Source organism: Sebastes fasciatus, chromosome 11 (assembly GCF_043250625.1).
Source record: "Sebastes fasciatus isolate fSebFas1 chromosome 11, fSebFas1.pri, whole genome shotgun sequence".
Taxonomy (NCBI): domain Eukaryota; kingdom Metazoa; phylum Chordata; class Actinopteri; order Perciformes; family Sebastidae; genus Sebastes; species Sebastes fasciatus.
Window position 1 is genome coordinate 7,538,217 of NC_133805.1, and position 23,851 is coordinate 7,562,067.

The 23,851-nt window shown below is 37.9% G+C and overlaps 2 protein-coding genes across 3 annotated transcripts in view; both read left to right on the top strand.

The window, feature by feature from the left end:
- toe1 (target of EGR1, exonuclease) overlaps positions 1-23,851 on the top strand; it is a 442,640-nt gene that overhangs the window by 140,225 nt on the left and 278,564 nt on the right. The gene's annotated exons all lie outside the window — the stretch shown is intronic.
- lyn (LYN proto-oncogene, Src family tyrosine kinase) lies at positions 1,740-22,807 on the top strand. Of its 2 annotated transcripts, none has more exons than XM_074650242.1 (13): positions 1,740-1,912; positions 7,859-7,995; positions 8,546-8,588; positions 9,571-9,673; positions 10,926-11,024; positions 11,258-11,361; positions 11,489-11,638; positions 11,975-12,127; positions 16,413-16,595; positions 17,686-17,762; positions 19,030-19,183; positions 19,772-19,903; positions 20,949-22,807. In XM_074650242.1, the coding sequence occupies exons 2-13, from the start codon at positions 7,864-7,866 to the stop codon at positions 21,149-21,151; spliced, it is 1,533 nt and encodes a 510-aa protein (XP_074506343.1). In that variant the 5' UTR covers positions 1,740-1,912; positions 7,859-7,863; the 3' UTR covers positions 21,152-22,807. The 2 variants fall into 2 exon arrangements, with proteins under 2 accessions (XP_074506343.1, XP_074506344.1); XM_074650243.1 differs by having other exon boundaries at positions 1,772-1,912; positions 7,859-7,935; positions 20,949-22,657.

Consider the following 23,851-nt stretch of genomic DNA (forward strand, 5'->3'; position numbering starts at 1 on the left):
TTCTGAAAATCTAATTTAAAACATTTCAAGGATCCGTGGGAACCCGGTTAAAAGAGACAGGAGGAGTAGGCTAGTACTGCATGCTCGTAAAGACTTCTATCAGGAACAAATCAACTGAATGGAAATGGAAATAGCAGCTACAACATTGTTACAGCACTTTTCACAACACAAACAATACATAAAACACTACATAGAGTAAAAAATGATGAAAAAGGTGTGTTTATGTTGCCTGAGTTTCCGAGTTGAATGATCATTCCATTGCACTTCTCCATGTCAGAGGATTGCAGCATAAACAAATCTGACACGTGCATCACTGGTATGAATGTTAAATATGTAGCTGCAGTCAGCAGCAACTTTAACTTAGCTTCGGATAAAAAGTGGAAAATGGGGTCTGATGGTAACATAATTTACCTACCAGCCCCTCTAAAGCTCACTTATTAACATGTCATATCCAGTTTGTACAATTCGTACAAAAACTGACGCGTAAAAACGACAATTAGCCGTTTTACGGGGATCATATGCCAAAGTATTTCTTGGCTGGGACCAGTTGCCAGGCAACCAGCGGCGACTCCAGGAAGTTAGAGGTCGTTTTTACACTTTGTTTTTTGTACGGATTAAACAAATGAGATAAAACGTGTAATAAGATAAAAATCTAAGCTAAGCTAAACAAGCTGCTTGCTCCAGCTACATGTGTAGCCCTACAGACATGAGAGCGGTATCGATCTTCTCACCTAACTCCCGGCAGTAAAGTGCAATAAGTGCATTTCCCAAAATGTCAAACTCTTCCTTAAATGTAGATATGCAATACTCAGTGGAGCTTCCAGTAAGTAACATGTTTGTGTGAGAGTTTCTGTCTCTGACATTGAGCCCGAACTACATTCCTGCTTCTTTGTGTAATAACGGACACATCCCATAATCATCACCTGTAAAGACCATCATGCATGCACTGTTAAAAAGTGTTGTTACTTTCTCCCTAGTTTTACTTCGTATAATCTCACTGTAATACCGCAGCTTGACTGCGTCTCACTCTTGTTCATGCTGATGATAATAATAGGCAGAATATAACTCTTTTTTTTAAAAAGAAGATACTCGTTCAATCAGGTTTTGGAGTTGTAAACTGCCACGTGACTGTATAGTGACTCCCTCCCACTTCAACAACACTATGTAAACCCAGCTGTTCATAATTCAGCATGTAGAAATATGGCAGGTGCATGATTCTGCTAAATGTGTAGGTGTTTCTCTGACTGTCTATAACCATATTTTCTACTCTGTGTCTAAACAAAATAAATAACTGATGACAGCAATATGGAAACTTTCTTGTCTTGTACTTCTGCAGTTTGGCCAACAGGTTGCACTGTGGGAGAATTTATAAAAGTTGGCACGAAAACATGCATGACACTGGTAAATATTAAACTGTATATGTTATGTTTATGTAACCATTATTAACAAATGATGAAAATATATAAGGAAATGTGATACTGTAGGCCGTTAAAATCGTAAAATCATGAACTCCTTGAAGGGATTTTGTTTGTTCATGTCTTTTATGACATTATTATAAAACTCTTCTCGACTTAAACATCAACAAATGTATTGTTTCCATATCTTTAGACCTAAAAGACCATCTGTGTGCCGTGCCCCAGTGTCTGTGTGTGTGCGTGTGTGAGTTGCTGATTATGCAAATAATCATTAGACAATTGTACCAGGAAGTTTCAGTAAGAAAACACTCCCCGAGCAGTTTTTCTAAGTTCCTCATTCTGGAGGCAGAGTGTAACAGTCCATGTCGACCGGCTGACCCACTTGTTGAGCCAAATATTGCCTGTGAAAAACACGGAGAAGTAATCAGAGGACTAAAACAACTTCTTCACAGTGGATGAACTGTTTCCTCCTTAACCAGGGATACACAGTAAGAGAGGTAAGCACAAAGGCATGCGAGGTGTGAATGACACCAGTCAGAGATGTGCATCATGTCATTGTGTGCTATCAGTCTGTCCACTCACGCACAGACACGCACAATAGAAGAGTTAAAAAGATGTGTAATTGAGTTTGATTTGTGGAAAAAGGTAAATGTTGAGTGACTAGAATGGGAATGTTCAGCTTAACTGTGATTTTTTAACGTTTATTTGAAAGTTATTTCAGTTATTTTCGGGAAAGCCGAGCACTGTTTCATACTCAGTATAGATAGTTTTATGGAAATTCAAGTGTGGTTAGTCGTGGTTTTAATAATCGGATTAAAGGAATATTGTATAAACTGTAATAAATCACTGGTTTAATTTAATTTGATGTAGGTTTTAGGTGGCTATGTGCAGTATATGCTTTCAGATTTGTTGCATTGGATTCTGCAGCGGTTTACCGGTATGTCCTCTCCCTTCCTTTCTATTCCTCCACCACTTAGCCTTTGGCTCAGTCCATTGCTAAAGGAGGAAGTTTATACGTTGGTCATAGCAGAGCACACTGAGTGTGTGTGTGTGTGTGTGTGTGTGTGTGTGTGTGTGTGTGTGTGTGTCTGCTCCTAATCTGTTCATACCCTCGGTTTCCGGCTGTTTGCTGACTGTCAAGTTAAAAATATAACAGAGGCAATGAACCAATAAAGCACATAACCAGTAACAAACTGCCAGGCTGTTGGTTATAACACTTTATACTTATAACTTTTTTTTATTCCACCTACATAAACACAGTCATGTATATTGTCATCTCGATTCATAAACCTCTTCTTAGACAAACATACTGAGCACCAGTTCTGGTTTTCAGGTGTGCCACTTTTTTTTGTTTGCCATTGAGTTGATGGTGCTTGACCTGTTTTCCCCTCTTTAAATCTAAATCAGATTCAGGACAGCCCCTGACCTCAATCTGTCATCTGAATATCTTTGAGGACAATAACCACTTCTGTTTGCATACTATTATGCAAAACTGTGCCATAAACTTAATTTCCTTAGGAACAAAAGTACCATTATGTGGTAGACGAGGGTAAATGTTAAAGTGTTTATGCCGCTATTGGAGGTTTTAGCGCTTTTAGCATTGAATGTACATGGCTAGATTGGATGGCAATGTCAGCTGGTCTACCGAGTTGGACTGAAATATCTCAACAGAGATTCCCCTGAGGATGAATCCTACTGTCCTTGGTGATCTCCCTACTTTTCCTATAGTGTCACCAGCTGGTAAAAGTTTTCACTCATCCTGTGAAATATCTTAACACCTACTAGATGGATTGGCACAACATTTTATGGCCCAAAAACAATGACTCCTTGACCTTTAGACCTTTAGGCCACTCTAGTGCCACAACTATCAGACTAGACCCAGGAAGTGCATTATTATCATACAATCGGAGATGTGTCTGTGCTTTTGTTCCGCTGCTTTGCACCTAGCTGAGACCCGCCCGCCCACCTGCTCACTCTCTCTCTTCCACGCTCTCTGAAGATCTGTACTCCACTGTTGTCTGGCTAAGGCAGCGGTGCCGGTGGCGCGGAGGTCTCCAGGACCGCCGGTCCAAAAACCTTATATTTTGATGTTATAAAAATGTTAATAAAATGTACCCGAATTCACGATATCACTACTGACATTTCTGTAGTCTTACGTCACGACCTCTGCTGTATTAACCGTGAGTTTACTACGTGCTTATTTGCATATAGAGTGGGCAAGTGAGATCGGAGCACAAGTAGCAACTCAAGACACATGTGAAGGACGCATTTTAATACCAGATCTGAACAGGGCCAATGAGGTTTACATTTGTGATTTTAAGTGAAATGTCTCGAGACATTCAACAACGTATTTTTTGTGTGTTTTCCTACGAATGTCCAGCAACACATGGATAACATAATTGATTTTGTGCTGGCCAGCACGAAAAAAAAATTGTAAATTCACGTCTATCTACACGAATCAATACATTAAATTTCCTGACTATTTCACGAACTGCTGTGTGACTGGGCTGGATGAATTCCCCTGAAAATTGGTACGGAGCCACATTCATGTCCCCCTCAGAATAAATTGTAAAAACTTTGAAATAAAAAAATCCCTGTCTTTTCATCTTGTGCCGTCATCAGGTACAAGTTTCAATTTGTCCAATGTGATCAAAAACATGCAAAAACTAAAGACATTCCCATCAGCAGCAGCTATAGGCCTACTTTGGGTTTAGCGTTAATTAGCGCGCAAACACGCTAAACTAAGATGATAAACAAAAGCATCGGCTACCTGCTTAACATCAGCATGTTAGCTTGGTCACATGTTAACATTAGTGTGCCCAAGCACAGCCTCAGAGAGCTGCTAGGTAGCATGGTGTCGGGTTCAGTGTGAACTTGTTGAAAGAAATCCCATCATTTTCAGGTCTGTCCAGTTCTTCAGTGGACCTACAGGCCGGGCTCTCGCCACCTGAATCTCTTTGAGGACTTTAAACACTATTGTTTTGCAAGCTGTTACTCAAACCTGCATCACAAACTTCATTAAATTGCTTTAGAGCAAAAGTACAATTGTGCAGTAGACATGGGTAAGTGCAAAGGTGTACTATCAAAGTGTCTTTTAAGCTGCTTTAGAGGCCAAAACCCCCACCCCCAAAATGACAATGGATTGTATGTAAACAATGGTTGGTTGTTCATTAACCTGATAGAGTAGGTGACCTACTTTCTTTTCTGATTGGCCAGGGCCCTTTACTCTACTCTAAGTACACCTGTTAACTTCTGTTCAAGGTTTTCTGCTGTTTTAAAGAGCATTTACTGGCACACAGGACTAGCTCAGTGCATCTCTGTTTGTGTTCAGTCATGCACATCAGCTTCCTGGAGAAGGAGCAACAGCGTTGTTTTTCTTTTTTTAGAGAAACAGGTGTTCATTTAAGACCAACATGTAGGCTAGTGGGCTACTGCATCGAATCACTGCACTTTATCTTATCTTACATCTTCACCTCGTTGCCCATTTGGCCATAATCTCTTTGTAACAGTTTAGACTACTTAACTGTGATTCACCATGTCATTAAGTCAATGCTCATTTCACATGTCAAATGTCATTACAGCACGTGTTATGTGCTAATAGTAGGCTACTATCAGTATTCCTGTTTTTGTGTGTGTTATCTCTTTATGACTCTATTAACCTTTTTCACATCCTGTCTAGAAATGTAGTCTATACGGCAACCAGCAAATGTGTAGAAGAGCATGCCTGCTCCAGTAGAAACCTATATAATGACTGGCATGTGAATACATTTTAATGATCAACCACCACAAGCTCTTTATGTCAAGGTAAAGTGAAATATCATAGCCAGTTGGACTCAACTGGGCTCTTGAATTGTCAGCAAAACATCTGAAATTGAGGTGATGATTCACATATGCACATATGTAGGCCCATAATTGATAGAAGCAATTATTTTTATATTCTGTCAGTTAGTTTAAACTAGGGCTGTCAATTGATAAAAATATTTAATCGTGATTAATCGCATGATCGTCCATAGTTAATCATGATTAATCTTAAATTAATTGCACATTTTTTATCTGTTCAAGATGTACCTTAAAGGGAGATTTGTCAAGTATTTAATACTCTTATCAACATAGGAGTGGGCAAATGTTCTTGCTTTACGCAAATGTATTTCTACATTTTTTTATTGGAAATCAATTAACAACACAAAACAATGATAAATATTGTCCAGAAACTCTCACAGGTACTGCAAATCATAACATGGCAAACTGCAGCCCAACAGGCAACAACAGCTGTCAGTGTGTCAGTGTGCTGACTTGACTATGACTTGCCCCAAACTGCATGTGATTATCATAAAGTGGGCATGTCTGTAAAGGGGAGACTCGTGGGTACCCATAGAACCCATTTTCATTAACATATCTTGAGGACAGAGGTCAAGGGACCCCTTTGAAAATGGCTATCCCAGTTTTTCCTCACCAAAATGTACCATATGTTTGTGGCGTTATTTAGCCTCCTTGGTTGGTACCAATGGATTCCTTAGTTTTTGTAGTTTCACATGATACCAGTATCTTCACTCTGGCTTTAATACTGATCCCGCTACAAGTTGCGTTAATGCATGAAAGAAATTAGTGGCGTTAAAACAAAGCGTTTACTGTGACAGCCCTAGTGTAAACATTACCAAACACCAATACTGATTTCATCAAGCAGAGTAAACCGAAAGTAGGAAGCTTATAAAATAAGGAAAGAAGAGAAAAGCAAAGAGCAAAACAATGAGGAAGCAAACACTAAGCATTTACAGTAATCGACAGTATACTGTACTAGATTAATAAAGTTGAAGGTAACGAAGCTGGGAAAGGTGGTTAAATATTCTCCAATGGGTCCAAAGCTTGAATAAATATGCCAGATTTCCGCCAGGAAAGAAAACACAAGCCTCTGCTGGATAGGAACTTTGACAAAAATCTGGTTTTATTCTCTCAGTCTGTATGGCTGAGAGCATCCTTATCACATTTCCTTATAGCATATAAACATCTACTGTAATGAGGGTAATTTGCAAATTACTTTGTGCACTCTGGTACTGTAAGAATTGAAAGTGCCCACACACACTTATCTCAAATGCAAACTGTCAGTGTGGTTAAAAGACAGAAGGCACAAAACGATCATAAACAATCCATTGTCAAAGAGGCAACTATAGACCATCACAGAGAGGTTTAAAGATTTAGCGGTAGTTTGGTTGTGTACGTATCTGTATGTGCTTGTGTGCAAATGTGATGGTGTGTCAGTGTTTGTGGGCTTCCTGTTGGTTACCAGAAAACAGACCGGCCTCAAGCCACAATAAAACACTACAATACAGAAAACTGCAGCAATAATTTTTTTATTACACTGAATGGACTGGGATGAGATGCTGACAGCAGAACAGAGTACAGCGCAGTGCCACTACCACTACCACTACCACTACAATTTAAGAGTTTCCTTATAGATTTAAGTCATATTTTTGGACTGCTACCAATTAAAGGTATATTGTGCGTATACTGATCATTTCGAAGGCAAGAAACTCTTAAAGGGTTCAGTTTTTTTACTCCAGAATTATACCCTTGTCACTGTGAACATTTCAGAAACAGTATTTATGCTGACATGAAAACAGTTTACTAGAACCAAGACCAATTAAACTCTTACTGTAATTTAGTTAACAACTCCTTCGATATTCTCTGATTTTGCAATGGTTATTTTCCAATCCAGGAAGTGTGACATCACAGTAGTAGGAAGGAATTTGTACTACTGATCCTGGCTCTAGCTCCATACGTAACGGACAGACATAAGAGTGCTATTCATCTTCCTAAACTAGAATTTGAATCGCCTCGAGGTTGTTCCAACCAGTCCAGTTTCAGTTTACATCCATGTCTTTCCAAAATGTCATCACTTAATCATTTTATCCTGTTAGACATTTGTGTGAAGTTGTCATAATTAGCATATGAATTCTTGAATTATGGCCCAAAACGTGTTTTGTGAGGTCATAGTGACCTTTGACCACCAAATTCTAATCAGTTCATCCTTGAGTCCAAGTGGATGTTTGTGCCAAATATGCAGGAATTCCCTACAGGCGTTCCTGAGGTATCGCGTTCACTGTTCCAATCTGACATAGAGATGTGTTATAATCAGTGTAATGGTCCTTTAGAGACAATTTCATTCATCATTTGAGCAGAGCATGTCCAATAATGTGTAGGCTACACCTGTGCTTGTCTGTTTCTAAATGTGTGCATGTGCATTTCCTCTTTGACTTTTTTTAAACACCAAGGGATGGAAAATAAAAAAAAAATAATGTCACTGGTTTGGTTCTGTGTTATTTTTGAGCTGAAAAGTCACAGGTGTTTGGTAGCAAACGTCTAAAGTGTTGTTTGTTTCAATAGCTGTAAATGGTAAATGTGTAACAGTCCAGTTCACTCTTCCTTTTTCTCACTTCCTCCTGCAGGCAGCATGGGCTGTATGAAGTCCACGCTGGGCGGAGGTGTGAGCGGAGGTGTGGAGGGGAAGACTAACCAGCCGCCTGTACGTACCGACCACACGCACTATGTCAGAGACCCCACCTCCAAAACAAAAAGCAACATAGTAAGTAGTCAGACAGCTGGGCCGAGCTAAAGCAGAATTTCTTAGTTATAGAAGATAAGATTCTGATGTGCTGCTCTCTGTGTTAACTTAAGCAAAAGTGAAAATCAAGCATTAAAATCATGCATTTTATGGTTTTTACAGTAAAAAAAATTAACAAATGGAGAATGTGAAAGTTAAATTATTCAGTTCCTGAGAGAGTATTTTTACAATTCAGATTTCCTAATGATTCGGAAAAATAGTGATTCAGATATTTCCTAATGAACAGAACTTCCCCGTCTCCAACGATTACGTCTAGCAGAGGGAAATGAACAGATTGCGAAAGTCTGAAGTCTAGAAGTGACAACTGCGTCACTTGATAGATAGATAGATAGATAGATAGATAGATAAATAGATAGATAGATAGATAGATAGATAGATAGATAAATAGATAGATAGATAGATAGATAGATAGATAGATAGATAGATAGATAGATAGATAGATAGATGTCTTTGTGAACATATAACATTTACATTGTTTCTGACCCTGAAAATTCTTTGTCTGCCTTTTCAGAATAGCTCCCTGCTACCTGGTCAGGTGTTCCAAAAGATGGAAGGTATGCTGTAGTTTTGTCGCCTAAACCTAATGAAGTTGTAGTTTTATTGCTTAAACCTAAAGAAGTTATAGTTTTGTCGCCTAAACCTAAAGAAGTTGTAGATTTGTTGCCTAAACCTAAATAAGTTGTAGATTTGTTGCCTAAACCTAAAGAAGTTGTAGTTTTGTTGCCTAAACCTAAAGAAGTTGTAGTTTTATTGCTTAAACCTAAATAAGTTGTAGTTTTGTTGCCTAAACCTAAAAAAGTTGTAGTTTTATTGCCTAAACCTAAATAAGTTGTAGTTTTGTTGCTTAAACCTAAAGAAGTTGTAGTTTTATTGCCAATTGAAGCCAATGCAGAAGTGCCTTAAACTTGCATTCTTTCTAATAGCCAGCAGGGGGCGACTCGTCTGGTTGCAAAAAGAAGTCAGATTGTATAGAAGTCTATGAGAAACCTACCACGGCGATGTCCCATCCGTCTGAGAGTTGTCTTAGAACTTTAACCCTTTCACAGTGTTTTCAGTTCATGAAAGTTAATTATAAGCTTTTTGGTCGACTGAAAATGTCTTATTCTGCATAAGGTTGTACTTAGCTCCATCCTCTCGTGTCACTTCTGGTTGCCAAAAACCAAGATGGCGACGTCCAAAATGATGAATTTGATACTTCAAAACGGCAGTCCATAAACCAATGGGCGACGCCACGGTGATTCCGTCCACTTCTTATATACAGTCGATGGTACATATTGAGTGAGACAAGTGCTATAGATAGACTTTCTTAAAATGTTCGTGAGCCAACTCAAAACCCCCATGACACATCTATGTACAGACACACTGTGTACTCACACTTATTTGTGGGTTTGTTCATCGTGTCTTAAACCTCTGTCTGACGTGAATGCTTGCCCTGCTCGTGACACAGATTGCAGGATTAAAATAAAATGTAGGAATATTTATTTTTGTTGTACAGTATCTAACACGTCAATATCTTTTTTCTGTTTCCTCTATCAGAGCAAAACGTTGGTAAAACTGTGATCGGCCTTTTCCCGTATGAAGCTGTGCATCCCGACGACTTGGGGTTCAAGAAAGGAGAAAAGCTGAAAATCTTAGAGGAGTGAGTGTCTGATATTGATTGTAGACTGATTCAACTTCAAGAAATGTTATTCATCATTTATATAGCGCAGCATGAAAGGCGAGAGCCAACGATGAACGCCGTCACAAGCTATGACACGGAGCACTGTTTCAGCTGCATACCATGAGGAGACTGTCAGGGTCGGGTACAGTCCACCGTAACCTCTTCAACCTTGATAGACCCACTGGTCCATCCGCCATTACAGACTCTTGTGTCACCAAGAAAGTGTTCAAACTCACAGAGAATACTTTAAATTCTAATGAAGATCCAAAAGTTCAAATGATACCAATATATTTCAGAAGAAGTACTCATTAAATGATGCTTCAGATATGAGACTAACTTTTATTTGATGTAGTGGTGCATCCATTAAAAAAACATTGATCCTCTCATTGTAAGCTTCATATAATTACAAGTGTTGGAACAGGCTGATGAATATAGTATTTCTTATGTTTTTTCTTATTTTTATCTGCTTTAAAGCCACTTAATATGGAACTTAATGGAGAAATCAGGGTTCAAGAGGCTAGTCTAGCACTTTCAGACCCTTATACTGAAGATGCTCATTCAGGGCCAGCTCTAGCCCTTTTGGTGCACAAAGCGAAATTTGGAATTGGACTATGGCAGCGGCGCTGCTCTAGGTTTATTGTTAGGGTTCAACCCCCCAGAACCCTAACCCTAGCCCCGTAAACCGCAACACACATCAGACATCACAATGGTTTTTAGACAAAAATTAAGATTTTATTTTCATAAAAACTGTATTTATTATAATATAAATAAACAATTGGTCCCTGATATTGTTGGCTTGAAAGTGTTCAAAATTTGCGTTTTTATTATCAAATAAGTGCGGCCGGGCAGATGAAAGTGTGAGAAAGAAGGTTACAGGGGTGAAAAGTGTGTTTCTTTCTTTCTTTCTTTCTTTCTTTCTTTCTTTCTTTCTTTCTTTCTTTCTTTATTTGTTTATTTGTTACCTCAAAGCAGAAAATGAGGAAAGGTGCCCACTGGCATTTTTTATTTAATTTAATTTTAATTTAATTTAATTTTTTTTAAATTTTATTTAATTTTATTTAATTTTATTTAATTTTATTTAATTTTTTATTTTTCAGAGGGGAACCAGCACCCCCAGAGGGTTACGCCCTACGTGACTGTCTATATGGCCTTTGCCTTAAGTCGGCCCTGTGCTCACTGACAATCAAAGAAAAACAACAGTTGTGCTAAAATAGATTGATATTTCCTGCAGACACGGGGAGTGGTGGAAAGCAAAGTCACTGACAACCAACAAAGAAGGATTCATCCCGTGCAATTATGTTGCCCAAGCTAACACCATGGAAACAGAGGAGTGAGTAGCTGTATCTAAATAAATTACTTTTGTTTTGGTTCCCAATAATCGGCTTTTGATTTGACACATGTTTTGTATCATGCTGACAATTAACATTGCAATGTAGAGTGAATAATATTGAAAGCTTTGAGACAACCAAGGTGCCATTTGTAAAAAAAAAAAAGTGGAAAGTCAATATGAATAGAAGAAATATGTCCATTTTGTATATTCAGTGCATTCTTTGTTCATTGCAGGTGGTTTTTCAAGGACATCACAAGAAAAGATGCAGAGAGGCAGCTGCTGGCGCCTGCAAACAAACCCGGCTCTTATCTTATCAGGGAAAGTGAAACATCAAAAGGTATGGAAATCACGACAGCCCTGAGAGACCGAGCTACAATCACAAACATTACCCCACTGTCAATACATTGAGTTCTTCCTGTTTCATTTCAAATCACTATCACAGTCACTTGCTGATTCTTCCACAGGAAGTTTCTCATTGTCCATCAGAGATGCGGACGCCCAGGGGACAGACTCAGTCAAACACTATAAGATCAGGATGATGGATAATGGCGGCTACTACATCTCTCCTAAAATATCCTTCCTGGACATCGGCAGCATGATCAAACACTACCACAGTGAGTACAGCGCTGGAATAAAGGCGCTTAAAAGAACAGTGTGGAGCATTTAGGGGGAACTATTGGCAGAAATGTAATATAATAGTATGAATAGTTTCATACGATGCCAGCATCTTCTCTCTAGCTTTAACACTGAGCCCGCTACAACCTAAAAATTGCAAGTCGCGTTAACAAAATTAGTGGTGTTAAAACAAATTTGTGTTAACAAGCTTTTATCGCGTTAACTTTGACAGCTTTAGTTTTAGTGACAATTTTAGTTCTCAGTTGATGTGTGGGTGTGTGTGTGTGTGTGTGTGTGCGTGTGTGTGTGTGTGTGTGTGTGTGTGTACCTTCCAGACAAACCGGACGGCCTGTGTCGTAAACTGGACCGCTCATGTGTGAAACCCAAAGCTCAGAAGCCGTGGGATAAAGATGCCTGGGAGATTTCCAAAGATTCTATTAGGATGGTGAAGAAACTCGGAGCGGGGCAGTTTGGAGAAGTCTGGATGGGTGAGTAAAGAGAATAGAAATATGTGCCTCAATTACGTTGACTAGGAAAGGTTTCTTATGCCCTCTTCACCCCCTGTGGGACCACAATGAGCGCCCTAAGGTCCTCCTTGTGTGTTTCAAAAATCCTGAGAGCTAGGCTGGTGGGAGTTTTAGCTTCCACAAAGCCGGAGGTGCACGTGACAAAGAACAGCACACTGGGCCCTCAGGTTAGGGGGTTAACAACAACACCTCACGTAAAAAATCTGCTGTTTTGGAAACTACAAAAAAGGGCACATCTCGTGCAATGCATATGTGGTTGTCCTGGCCAGTACAACCACAGTATTCAGTAGTTGGCCATGAGTAAACCTCATTTGTTCTAAGATGTCATTGTGGTTACCAAGAAGACAACTTGCATTTTACAGTGTCTGAGTCAGATTTCACTGAAATGTCTGACAACAAAAAATAGGAAGAGGACACAGAATCACATTAATTAATCAATATAATTTTCTCACAATGCAGATAGTTAAACAAATGAAATACAAAATTTGAAATTCAGAGCATTTCTATTGCCTCTACATGGCTCTCAACATGGCGACAGCTGATCAGGTGGCTCGCAGCTAACGGTGCTAACAACGGCAACAGTGCTGACAGAGCTAACAGTGTTAACCTGAGGTTAGGCGCTACGCTTCCACGACAACGACGTTGATCGGGACGGCGTTATCAGTTTATAACCCCCATATGAGCGCAGTGCAGATCGCCGGCCGTGAGCTAGCCAGTGGGGCACGCTCACATGCACTAAGATGCACTAAAAAGCACGTGCGAAAACTCTGACAACACACACAGAGGGAAAGTGACTTCATTCTCTACTCAGGTAGACATTACTCCTTTATATCTTTTCATAGCAAATTGCTGTTTGATGCTTTATTAATGCTCTGGATATCGTACAGAGAACCTTTAAATCTCCTGCAAATGGCACCTTGACTTTGGTGGTTGAGTGAACAGGAGGGTTTTTTACGTCTGAGGATTTCTAACTCCATTGTCTCATTTCTGCAAATTCAGCGCTGCAGAAGTGAACAGCAGGCTACAGGGAAGTTCCATTTCCCCCTAATTAAAACAAAAATGACTTCCTTCTTTTGTTACCCATTAGGTGTATTACATAGTTTTAGTCAGAACTGACTGCTTTCTCTGAAAATATGCTCAATTGTGTTCATGCATGCCTCTGTAGTAAAGACTGTTTTGTTATGCCTCCACGCCGGCGACAGCTGTGGCCGGAGGCATTATGTTCTAGGGTTGTCCATCTGTCCATCAGTACGTCGGTACCATTCTTGGACCAGAAAATTTCTCACAAACGTCTACTTGGACTCAAGGAGGAACTGATTAGATTGTAGTGGTCAAAGGTCAAAGGCCAAGGTCACTGCGACCTCACAAAACGTGTTTTTGGCCATAACTCAAGAATTCATATGCTAATTATGACAATTTCACACGGATGTCTAACAGGATAATATGATGAAGTGATGACATTTTGGACAAACATGGATATAAACTGTAACTTGACTGGTTAGGCACCGGATTCGACTGTTGTCAGGCCATTAAATAGACGTTATCAGTTGCCATAAGCACCATAGATTTGGGTCATTAGGGGCCTACTACACCTACTACGTTGTAAACGTGCAGTGAAAGTTAAAAGCAACACGTTCTAACATGTTGTAAAATTGATTGAAACGTCACGTTTTGAACACAAACAAAACGTTATTTTAGGTTTAGGCAACAAAACTACAACTTCTTTAGGTTTAAGCAACAAAAAACAGCTAAGTTTAGAGAAAAACATTGTGTTTTGGGTTAAAATAACTATGAATACATTGTTGGTTTCACATGGGATGTAAACTCCGGTCTTCTGGGTGAGTTTCACACTATCAGACACTGCCTATACTAAGGCGCATGACTTCCGCTTCTGCTCCTGTCATAATTACAACAGCCGCTAAAGGTAGCTGTCATGTTCTTTTATACCTTCTTTCGGTGATCTACCATGTGAATAGATGATAAAAACCTACCAGTGGGTGTAGTAGGCCCCTATTGACCCACATCTATGGGGCTTATAGTGACTGATAACGCCTATTTAATGGCCTGATTACAGTCTCATCGGCTGTGTTGGCAGAGGCATCCAACCACGAGGCGGTAATTCCAGATTTACTTTTTATTTTAGTGTCGTATCTCAGTTTTATTATCTATGTAGGAAATGTTTGAGTCTGACAGGAGATTTGCATCAGGAGTTTGGGAGTGGTGATGACACACACAGAGAGAGAGAGAGAGAAAGAGAAAGGGGTGTGTAGAGTTTTATTGCAGTTTTATATACAAACCTTGCTGTGGTCTGATACTTACTTATGTTACAGGGAGTAAAGACTGTCGGGTTTATTTTTTGTTTTAAAAAACATGTCCCTTTGATTGACCTTTAAGCATGTACACAGCTACAGCTGCAATTCTAAGAAACAAGAGGGAAGTATATACCAACATAGTGGTGAAAAAGTGATGTTTTTGTTATCTGTGTGGGTGGGTGACGATGAGGAAGTCGGGTCATGGTTCAAGGTTAATTTTATATTTGTGATAATAATTATTAACTTATTATTATTATTATTATTATTGGTAGTATTACATGAAATACACTGAAAAACTACTGAATAAATACAAAAAAAGTTTACTTATCAGTGTTAAAAGGATTGTTTCAATCTTAAAAAGCTACTGTATATGTGAGAATATCATAGATGTTTATTCATTGTGGTAAAGCGATGTGTTTGGATTAGGGCTGATACTCTAACTCTCAGAATTCCAAAACAATTATACTTTTTCACATTTTTTAACAATTAAATATTTAAGAGACACACGCCAATTTATAAAAATAGATTAGATCTCATGCATAGCTTATTTGATGGTCTTATAAATCATTTACCAAAAAGTGGCCCATTTTACCTGACTTCCCCCTACAGTATATCGTTGTTTACTTTACTGTTACCAAAGCCATCGCGTCACTATGCACAATTTTGTCCCTCGTTTCCACCTGCTGAGTGTGAGAAGTGAAAGTGAAAACACCTGTGTGGGTCTTCAGGGCCTTTAAATTTAAACAAATGGAACAAATGGCAGAAATACCCTTTTAAAGGGGCACTCCACTGATTTTAGATCAGATCAAGATCAGTTTACTAGTCAGCAATACTAAAGTGTGTGAAACAGTTGTGTAATCTGTGATTCTGAAGGGAGCTTTGATAAGATAAGATATTCCTTTATTAGTCCCGCAGTGGGGAAATGTGCATAGTACAGCAGCAAAGGGGATAGTGCAAAAAACAAGAAGCATCAGCTAACACAGTAAAAAAAAAAAGAGCTAAACAAAGTGAAACAAAATATGAACCATTTAAATAGAAGGAAGTATAAAAATAGGAGCAGTATGTACAATATTGATAATAAACAGACTATTAACAAAATCGCACAAGTGGAAAAATTAAATTGCGCAGTGAAAATGAAATGAAATGAAATTACAGTATGAATTACACCTTGATGTAATCAGGGCTATTAAAGATGATATGATGATATTCAGTTGCATTATGGGAAATATGGGATCCAGTTGGAGCTTGACCCATAGGGGTTAAAAGTCAGGATATCTTGACCTCTACTTATTCAATTTCGACCACTTTTTTTCGATCTGTTTGTTGCAACAAAGTCCCCAAACTTCATGGAAATGCAATACTACATTGCTGGAGTGTCCCTTTAAGTTTCTCAAACTAGCATAAACACATATTTGTCCACAACATCTAGTAATATTTCAGCTTCAACTTAAATAAACCTCAGATTATTTAAATGTAACAGGCTAACGCACACAAACGTCATTTATTTTCCACTTTCTCAGCTGTAACTGAACCTTAAACTGGAAATATAGTGTTACTTCCTGTGATTTGCATTTTTTTTTCCTTTAGCTCTTACGTATGTTTATCACAACAATTTCCATGGAAAATTGAGTAATAATTGGTATATACGATATAATCTTTAATCTGAAAACAGTTCACTGACTATATATGTCATTTGGAAATGGTTTCACACTTTAGGGTTGAATCAATGACTGTTTAAAATGTTATAGCGGAATAAGAAATGCTCTTTTTCAGAGTTATAGCCTGTTGGAAATTGTCCATTAGTCACCATAGCTCAAAAGTTAAGCATGCATGTCAAGCAGATGGTTTCATACTTTCATGGAAATTCATAAATATTCTCCATTTCCCCAAATCTGTCTTCTATCACCCTCCTTCTTTACTTTTTTTTAAATCAGCTCACTACAACAACGCAACCACAGTGGCGGTGAAGACGCTGAAGCCGGGCACCATGACGGTCGAAGCCTTCATGGAAGAAGCCAACCACATGAAGACGCTGCAGCACGACAGGCTGGTGCGGCTCTACGCTGTCGTCACCAAGACGCCACCCATCTATATCATCACAGAGTATATGTCAAATGGTAAATAAATTAGCTTTATTTTTGACATGTAGCTAATATTCTTATCTGGAGCAACTTCCAATGAGTATATCCCATGAGAATAAGCATCCAGTAATAAGAAGTGCAAATGTCAGCAGCTTGGTATTGTGCCATACAGTATTCATGTGACCACACATAGATCCTTGGTCATATGTCACAGAGGAGGATACGGAAGCCCTGAGTGGCAAGTGAAAAAAAAAAAAAAATTCTGGTGAACCATTTTCAAAGTCTGATCTAAATCGTTTTCTCTCCTGAATTTATGACTTACGAACAGGTGGAAAAAAAGGATCCTTTTTCTACTTTTTTTTTTTCATCGGTTAAAACAGGTGAAAATAACGTTTTGGCAGGTGAATTTTTTGTTGTTGTGTTTGTTGTAACACTCATTTTGGTCACAAGAGGCTGAATTGCACCACTACATCGTGTTCTAAATACGACTAAAAGCACTCATGCTTTTCTACCAGGTGAGATTAAGTTTCTCCATGTGCTCTAAACCCGAGGTACATAATTAGGAAGTTGCTAACACACATTATTACACGGCTTTGTTGAATACTCGATTCTGATTGGTCCATGAAGGCGTTCTACGGTCTGTCATTTCTTCATAACAGAGCGTTGCTACGTATAAGAGACCATTGCTATGTATAACAGACCGTTGCTATGGGCGCAGTTCTGATGTCGGACTCTGGCGGACCATTTTTGTGTCAAATTGTTGATTTCTTAAGTAAGAAGCCGTGTAATAAGTGGGATAATGTACAGATAGCGGGTTATTGTTGTGAAATAAACCCCTTGAGGGCGGGGTAGACCCTGTCAGGTTTTTTTATTTCACAGCAATGACCGGCTCACTGTACATTATCCCTTACATAAAAGAAAATTAACTTAAAAAAAATCTAATCTAATATTTAACAATTTAGATCAGACTTAAAAAGGAGAATTAGCAGGTTAGCAAAAAACAAACATTAAAAAAGTAGATTAAAATCACAGCTAACATGGATACATAAGTAAGTATGCAGTACACCACACACATGGACGTAGACATACAAGACACTGACATTGTTTCTTATTGTTTTGTCTTTAGGGAGCCTACTAGACTTCTTAAAGAGCGACGAAGGATGCAGACTTCTACTACCAAAGCTCATCGATTTCTCAGCGCAGGTGATTTGCACACTGACCACAATGTCTTTCTTTTTTCTCACGGCTCACTGTCCGCTGTTGTTGTGAAACAGACAGAACGTCACTGTTTCCATTGCTGAACTGAAATGAGGAACCGTAACAAAAAGCAGAAATATGACTTTTCACCGATAAAGTTTCCAATAATAAATAAATATTCATGAATCTTTACTTAGACATAGATGGAGCGGTTCCTTCGAGGAAATTACTGTTGCCTTTAATTATTAGCAAATGATGTAATTCTTTGCAGGAAACCTCATAGAAAATGATTAAATCATTTTTTTCCTTGAAATCTCTGCACACGGAAAAGATGACTGTTGCTCTTTGATGAGTGTAACTAAAGGTTAAAGTGGCAGTGGGCAGTATTCTTTCCGGCTTCACTGAGCAAAAATTCCACAATGACCTTTCAGCATATTGTGATTCAAGTGTTCTGAGAGAAAACTAGACTTCTGTGACCGGAACTTGGCATTCCTTCAACAGATTTTACAATGCGTCACAAACTTTCTCATTTTACAGCTAAACCGAGCACTACAAGATGATTCTGAAAACATTTGAGGAGAGAAATAGGCATTAACGTAACATAATATTGATTCATATTTGATCTAGTTTGACCGTTTGGTCAGAGTGCGCGAGTGATTGACAGCCGGCTCTCATAGACAGCAGATGGACAGCAGACCTCAGATCAGCTCCGACTGCTTGTTTTCCTCCGGTCTGTGAAATCTTGCAGATGCCGTTAGGAACACCGGAGGACACAGAGGAACATGATGTTTTTCAGATTACCTGTTTCATGTACTACTGTCACGATATAGCGACCGTTTTATAAAAATAACTTTTTTTAATCATATAGGCTCCAATCTCACCTACTTCAGCTTTAAATGAGAAATGAATCAATTTATATTGTAAAGCACAGCTAAGCTAACAGGCGTGACCTGGGATGGAATGAAAATATAAAAAGAAAAACATTTTTATTTGCAGTGTTTTTAGTTAACGCGAGTAAAATTAATATGAATGACTGGCATTGTGATTATTTGTTAAGTTGTGTTTGTTATAGAACTGCAATTAATCAATATTTAATTGACAATTGTTTTCATTTAATAATTAATAATTTAGTCAATAAACCAAATCCAAATGTAGGATGTCTTATTTCACTTTTTATTCCGGTCACTATACAAGATGTTCAGTTCACAGTGATTGGGATAATGACCACACAGTGCCGTTCTTGTACACCATTACTTTCCTTGTGCTGTTGCAGATATCGGAGGGCATGGCGTATATAGAGAAGAAGAACTACATTCACAGAGACCTGAGAGCCGCTAACGTCCTGGTGTCAGAGAGTCTGCTCTGTAAAATAGCCGATTTTGGTCTGGCAAGAGTCATAGAGGACGACGAGTACTCGGCCAGAGAGGGTAACCTTTGTGTCTTTGTGTGTCCATTGTTGTCTTGTGTAAGAGGGGTTGTTTTTTCCTCATCACCAATGAGCTGACTCCCTGACTGGATAGATTCATTGCAACACATTCAAATAAAAATCCCCTTTTGAGAGCTAGAAGCAGAATTGGCGACCTATTTGTGGACACCAATGTGTTTTGGTTTCATTTACCAGTTGCTCCACTTTTTCAAGCCCGTACCGCAGTGACCAACGCCCTCGATGGCCTCAAACCACACACTGGGTCCATTTCCTTTTATCCAGTCAGATACAGTCTAGTACACAACGCTGTTCAGAGAGATAGGTGGGAGAGAATGTGTCAAAACATGAAACCTGATTGATCACTGATCTGGAATCAGGAGACACTGAAACTACAGTAATAGGAAAATTAAAAATAAATGCAGGACCATAAATAGAATCTGAACCTTCCATTACATCTTGCACGCACAGTTGTGGAGGAGTATATGGGTTATTTACATACAGTTATTATCATTTACATATCTCATTAATTTGATATCCTTGTATAATTTAAATATAACCTTGTGTGTAACTGTGTGCGTGTCCTCCTCAGGAGCCAAATTCCCCATTAAGTGGACCGCTCCAGAGGCCATCAACTTCGGCTCCTTCACCATCAAGTCAGACATGTGGTCCTTCGGAGTTCTGCTCTACGAGATTATAACCTACGGGAAAATCCCATATCCAGGTAAACATCTTAAAGGAGACATATCACGCTCATTTTCAGGTTCATATTTGTATTTGGGGTTTCTACTAGAACATGTTTACATGCTTTAATGTTCAAAAAACATTATTATTTTTCTCATACTGTCTGTCTGAATATACCTGTATTCACCTTCTGTCTGAAACGCTCCGTTTTAGCTAGGGATGCACCGATACCGGTTTAGATATCAGGCCGATACTGACTCCAATAGCTGGATCGGATATCGGTGACAATGGGGCCAATCCCTTCAATTTAATTAAATGTTTATATACTATATACATATATACTGGAATTTCAATTCCTGTTTAAGTTTTGACCAATTTGTTGCTGCATTAAAAAGTTTAAACTTGAATTGTAAATCCTGTTAATTTTGAAGATTTTTTTTTTCTAAGTTGCTGCACGATTTATTATTGTAATAATAAATAACAATTCAGTAAATGTATATACATTTATATATATATATATATATATAATAATATAATATTAATTCACAATCATAATAAGATTCTGTAGATGAATTATTTGTTTTTAAATGATTTGTCTACATAAAATTATTATCAATAAGACCTTTAATAAGACTGTATTAGTATTAGATTAAGTGTATTACATTATCAGCTGAAAGATTAAAAGCTTTATGATTACATTTTGATGCAGGGGTTCCTTTTCAAGGATTGTGTAACCTTCCTGGAACAACCCTATCAGGTCATTTGAGATTGTGCTATAGCAGTGGATATTGACATTTTCTTAAACAAAGAAACTACTGATCAAATTACCACAAACTAGTTGCACCTGCGGCTTTTGTGGCAGAATAGCCATGCTGGCTTGCATACTGCAAAATGCGACCGGATGTAGTAGGACATCCTGGTATTTTTGGCATACTGCATTTGACATACTATTTTTGGTACATACTAATTTTTTTTCTGGCATACAAAATAGTGTGGTAGTATGTGGGTATTGGGCTCTTAGTGGTATGAAGCATTACTGCCCTCTACTGGTGATTTCATTCTCAAGCTTTGCATATTGTCCTCAGGTATGACCAAAGTAGAGGTGATAACCTCGATACAGCGCGGCTACCGGATGCCTCAGCCCGACAACTGTCCCGCCGAGCTCTACGAGATCCTGATGACCTGCTGGAAGAACAAACCCGAAGAACGGCCCACCTTTGAGTACATGCAGAGTGTCCTGGATGACTTCTACACCGCCACAGAGGGACAATACCAGCAGCAACCATAGATAGAGAGGAACAACATAAAGACATTTCACATGCACTCCACATTATGTTTGGAGCTTTGTAATATTTTGTATATATGACACATTCTATACATTTATACAATGTATATTTCTCTGATATTTGCTGTTCATAACATACAGTATACAGTTCCCAGATTATACTATATTCAAGTACTATCATTTGCGCAGTTCAATCTCTCCTCTAAGCATTCTGGGTAGGGCTGTTAGTCGATTAAAATATTTAATCGCGATGAATCGCACATTTTTGTTCAATATGTACCTTAAAGGGAGATTTGTCAGTGTGCTGACTTAACTATGACTTTCCCCCAAACTGCATGTGATTATCTTAAAGTGGGAATGTCTGTAAAGGGGAGACTCGTGGGTACCCATAGAACCCATTTTCATTCACATATCTTGAGGTCAGAGGTCAAGGGACCCCTTTGAAAATGGCCATGCCAGTTTTTTCCTTGCTAAAATTGAGCGCAAGTTTGGAGCGTTATTTAGCCTCCTTGCTGACAAGATAGTAAAACATGGTTGGTGCCAATGGATTTCTTAGGTTTTCTAGTTTCATATGATGCCAGTATTTTCACTCTAGCTTTAACACTGAGCCTGATACATCCTCAAAAACACAAATTGCAAGATGGATTTTGCACAAAATTGATAAAAAAAAAAGGATGAGCGTTATATACAACAGTTAACACTTAATTGTGATATTTCTTTTTTCACACTCGTCTTTTGCCTTACGTTTAAATATTTGGACCAAATAAATTTCAATATATGTTTGTGTACGGAGGGACTGAACAAACAGCTGACATTATACAAAGAGTTTGCAAACGTAGGACAGAATATAGGAGGATTAGTGTCTTCATTTCTGTACAAACAGCTGCCTCATAACGTCTGTAAATAACTGTGGCAAAGGTACACTTCTCGTCACCTTTTCATATTGAGCAAACATTCATTGATCATATCTTTGACTTCAAAATGATAATGTGTCATTTTATTGCTGTTATTTTAAATGACTGAATTGTTCTTTGTATTCTTGAAACTTAAGGTGTGTGAAGAGCAGCATTACACCTATACTATATTATTGTGCTGTTCCATAATAACATTTCCATTTGGGTTGATAGTTAAGGAGGGTATTAGAGCAAAATCATGCTCTACAAAAAATATATATACATGTAAGGATATGACTATCCGTTTTACATTTCATGATTTATTATTTCATAAGCTGCTCTAACTATGGGACCCCAATATCTGTTTAATAACAGTTGTTTGAGTTGTTTCTGTTTGTCTTTGCATTGACCAGTGAAGGGGTGATCACCTTTAAGTCCACTTCATATTGAAGTGCTGTAGCTTTTTTAGTTTGTTTCGATGGGTAAATGTGGAACCTGTATCATTTCATCATTTTAGATAATCAAACATGTAATCTGGATTTTGAAGTTGCACTGGATTTGACATTGGGTGGCTCTCCGTATACTTGAGCATAAATAATAAATATAAACTTAACCTTACATGTACAGAGGAAAGATATACCTGTGTGAGCTATTTTGAACATGGGAATCCCCTGTTTGTCATTTAACGAGCATTTGAGTTGTGTACTTGTTGATATTTGAACTGAGAACATGTACATTTTGCATAGACTAAAGGTGTATGAGGTTATTCTGTGTTGGGTGTCTTTGTACATTTAGCTCATATTTAAGAGATTTAGCTCTCACTCTACTTTGAGAGACCTGTCCTGACTGATTCTGTTCATTTTCTCCAAAACAAACTGATTTTGAAGATGTATAATTCAATTTGTGACTACCTCATTGCATTCAAGTTAAAGACACAAATAGCTTCATGTCCTTGGTATCAAAAAGTACAGCCAATAGAAGGATAGTGCTATTTACATTTTAGTAATTTAATATTCTAACATTGTAGTCAGAATCCATGTATGACATGTATAACATTTAAACATGTATTAAGCAACCAAACAAAGGTCAAAGATCAGTGGCACAGACTTTTTATTTCATATTTATATTTTTACAATAATTCAGAGAACACACAAGCGTATGTTCATTAATTAAATTGAGTTATTTTATTCATTTATTTACAAACTCTCACACTTTGATAGGCTACTCTATCAAAAGGTAAGCACAACTACAAGCCAAGTATATCTATCTGTAGGCCTATAAGGCAAAAATATGCTTTTCTTAAGTATATTTCGATCAAAAGGTACAAGTATACGCCAAGTATACTTAAACTTTTCTGTACAGGTATACTTGTCAGTATAAGCCCAGTATACTTTTGTTAAGTATAGCCTATCTATGATAAGTAAATAAAAAGAAAACTGAAAGTATACTCTCTTATTTTAAGTTTAAAATAAGTGTACTAATAGCACACTGGAATAAACTTCTTTTTGGTAAGGGATATTTTTCACAAAATAATATTAAATCTGTAAAGAATTCTTTTTTTTTTTTTTTTTTAAATCCAAAATGTTTTAAAATAATATTATTTTATCCATTTTGTGTTTTATGGGTATCAAATAATAGAAAAACAAAAAAACATAAATATATTTCTATAAAAGATTTCGGGGAACAAGTATAAGCCAAATGTACTTGGACTTTTCATATATTTGTCAGTATAAACCCAGTATACTTTTGTTAAGTATAACCTATCTCTGATAAGTACATAAAAAGTAAACTGAAAGTATACTCTCTAATT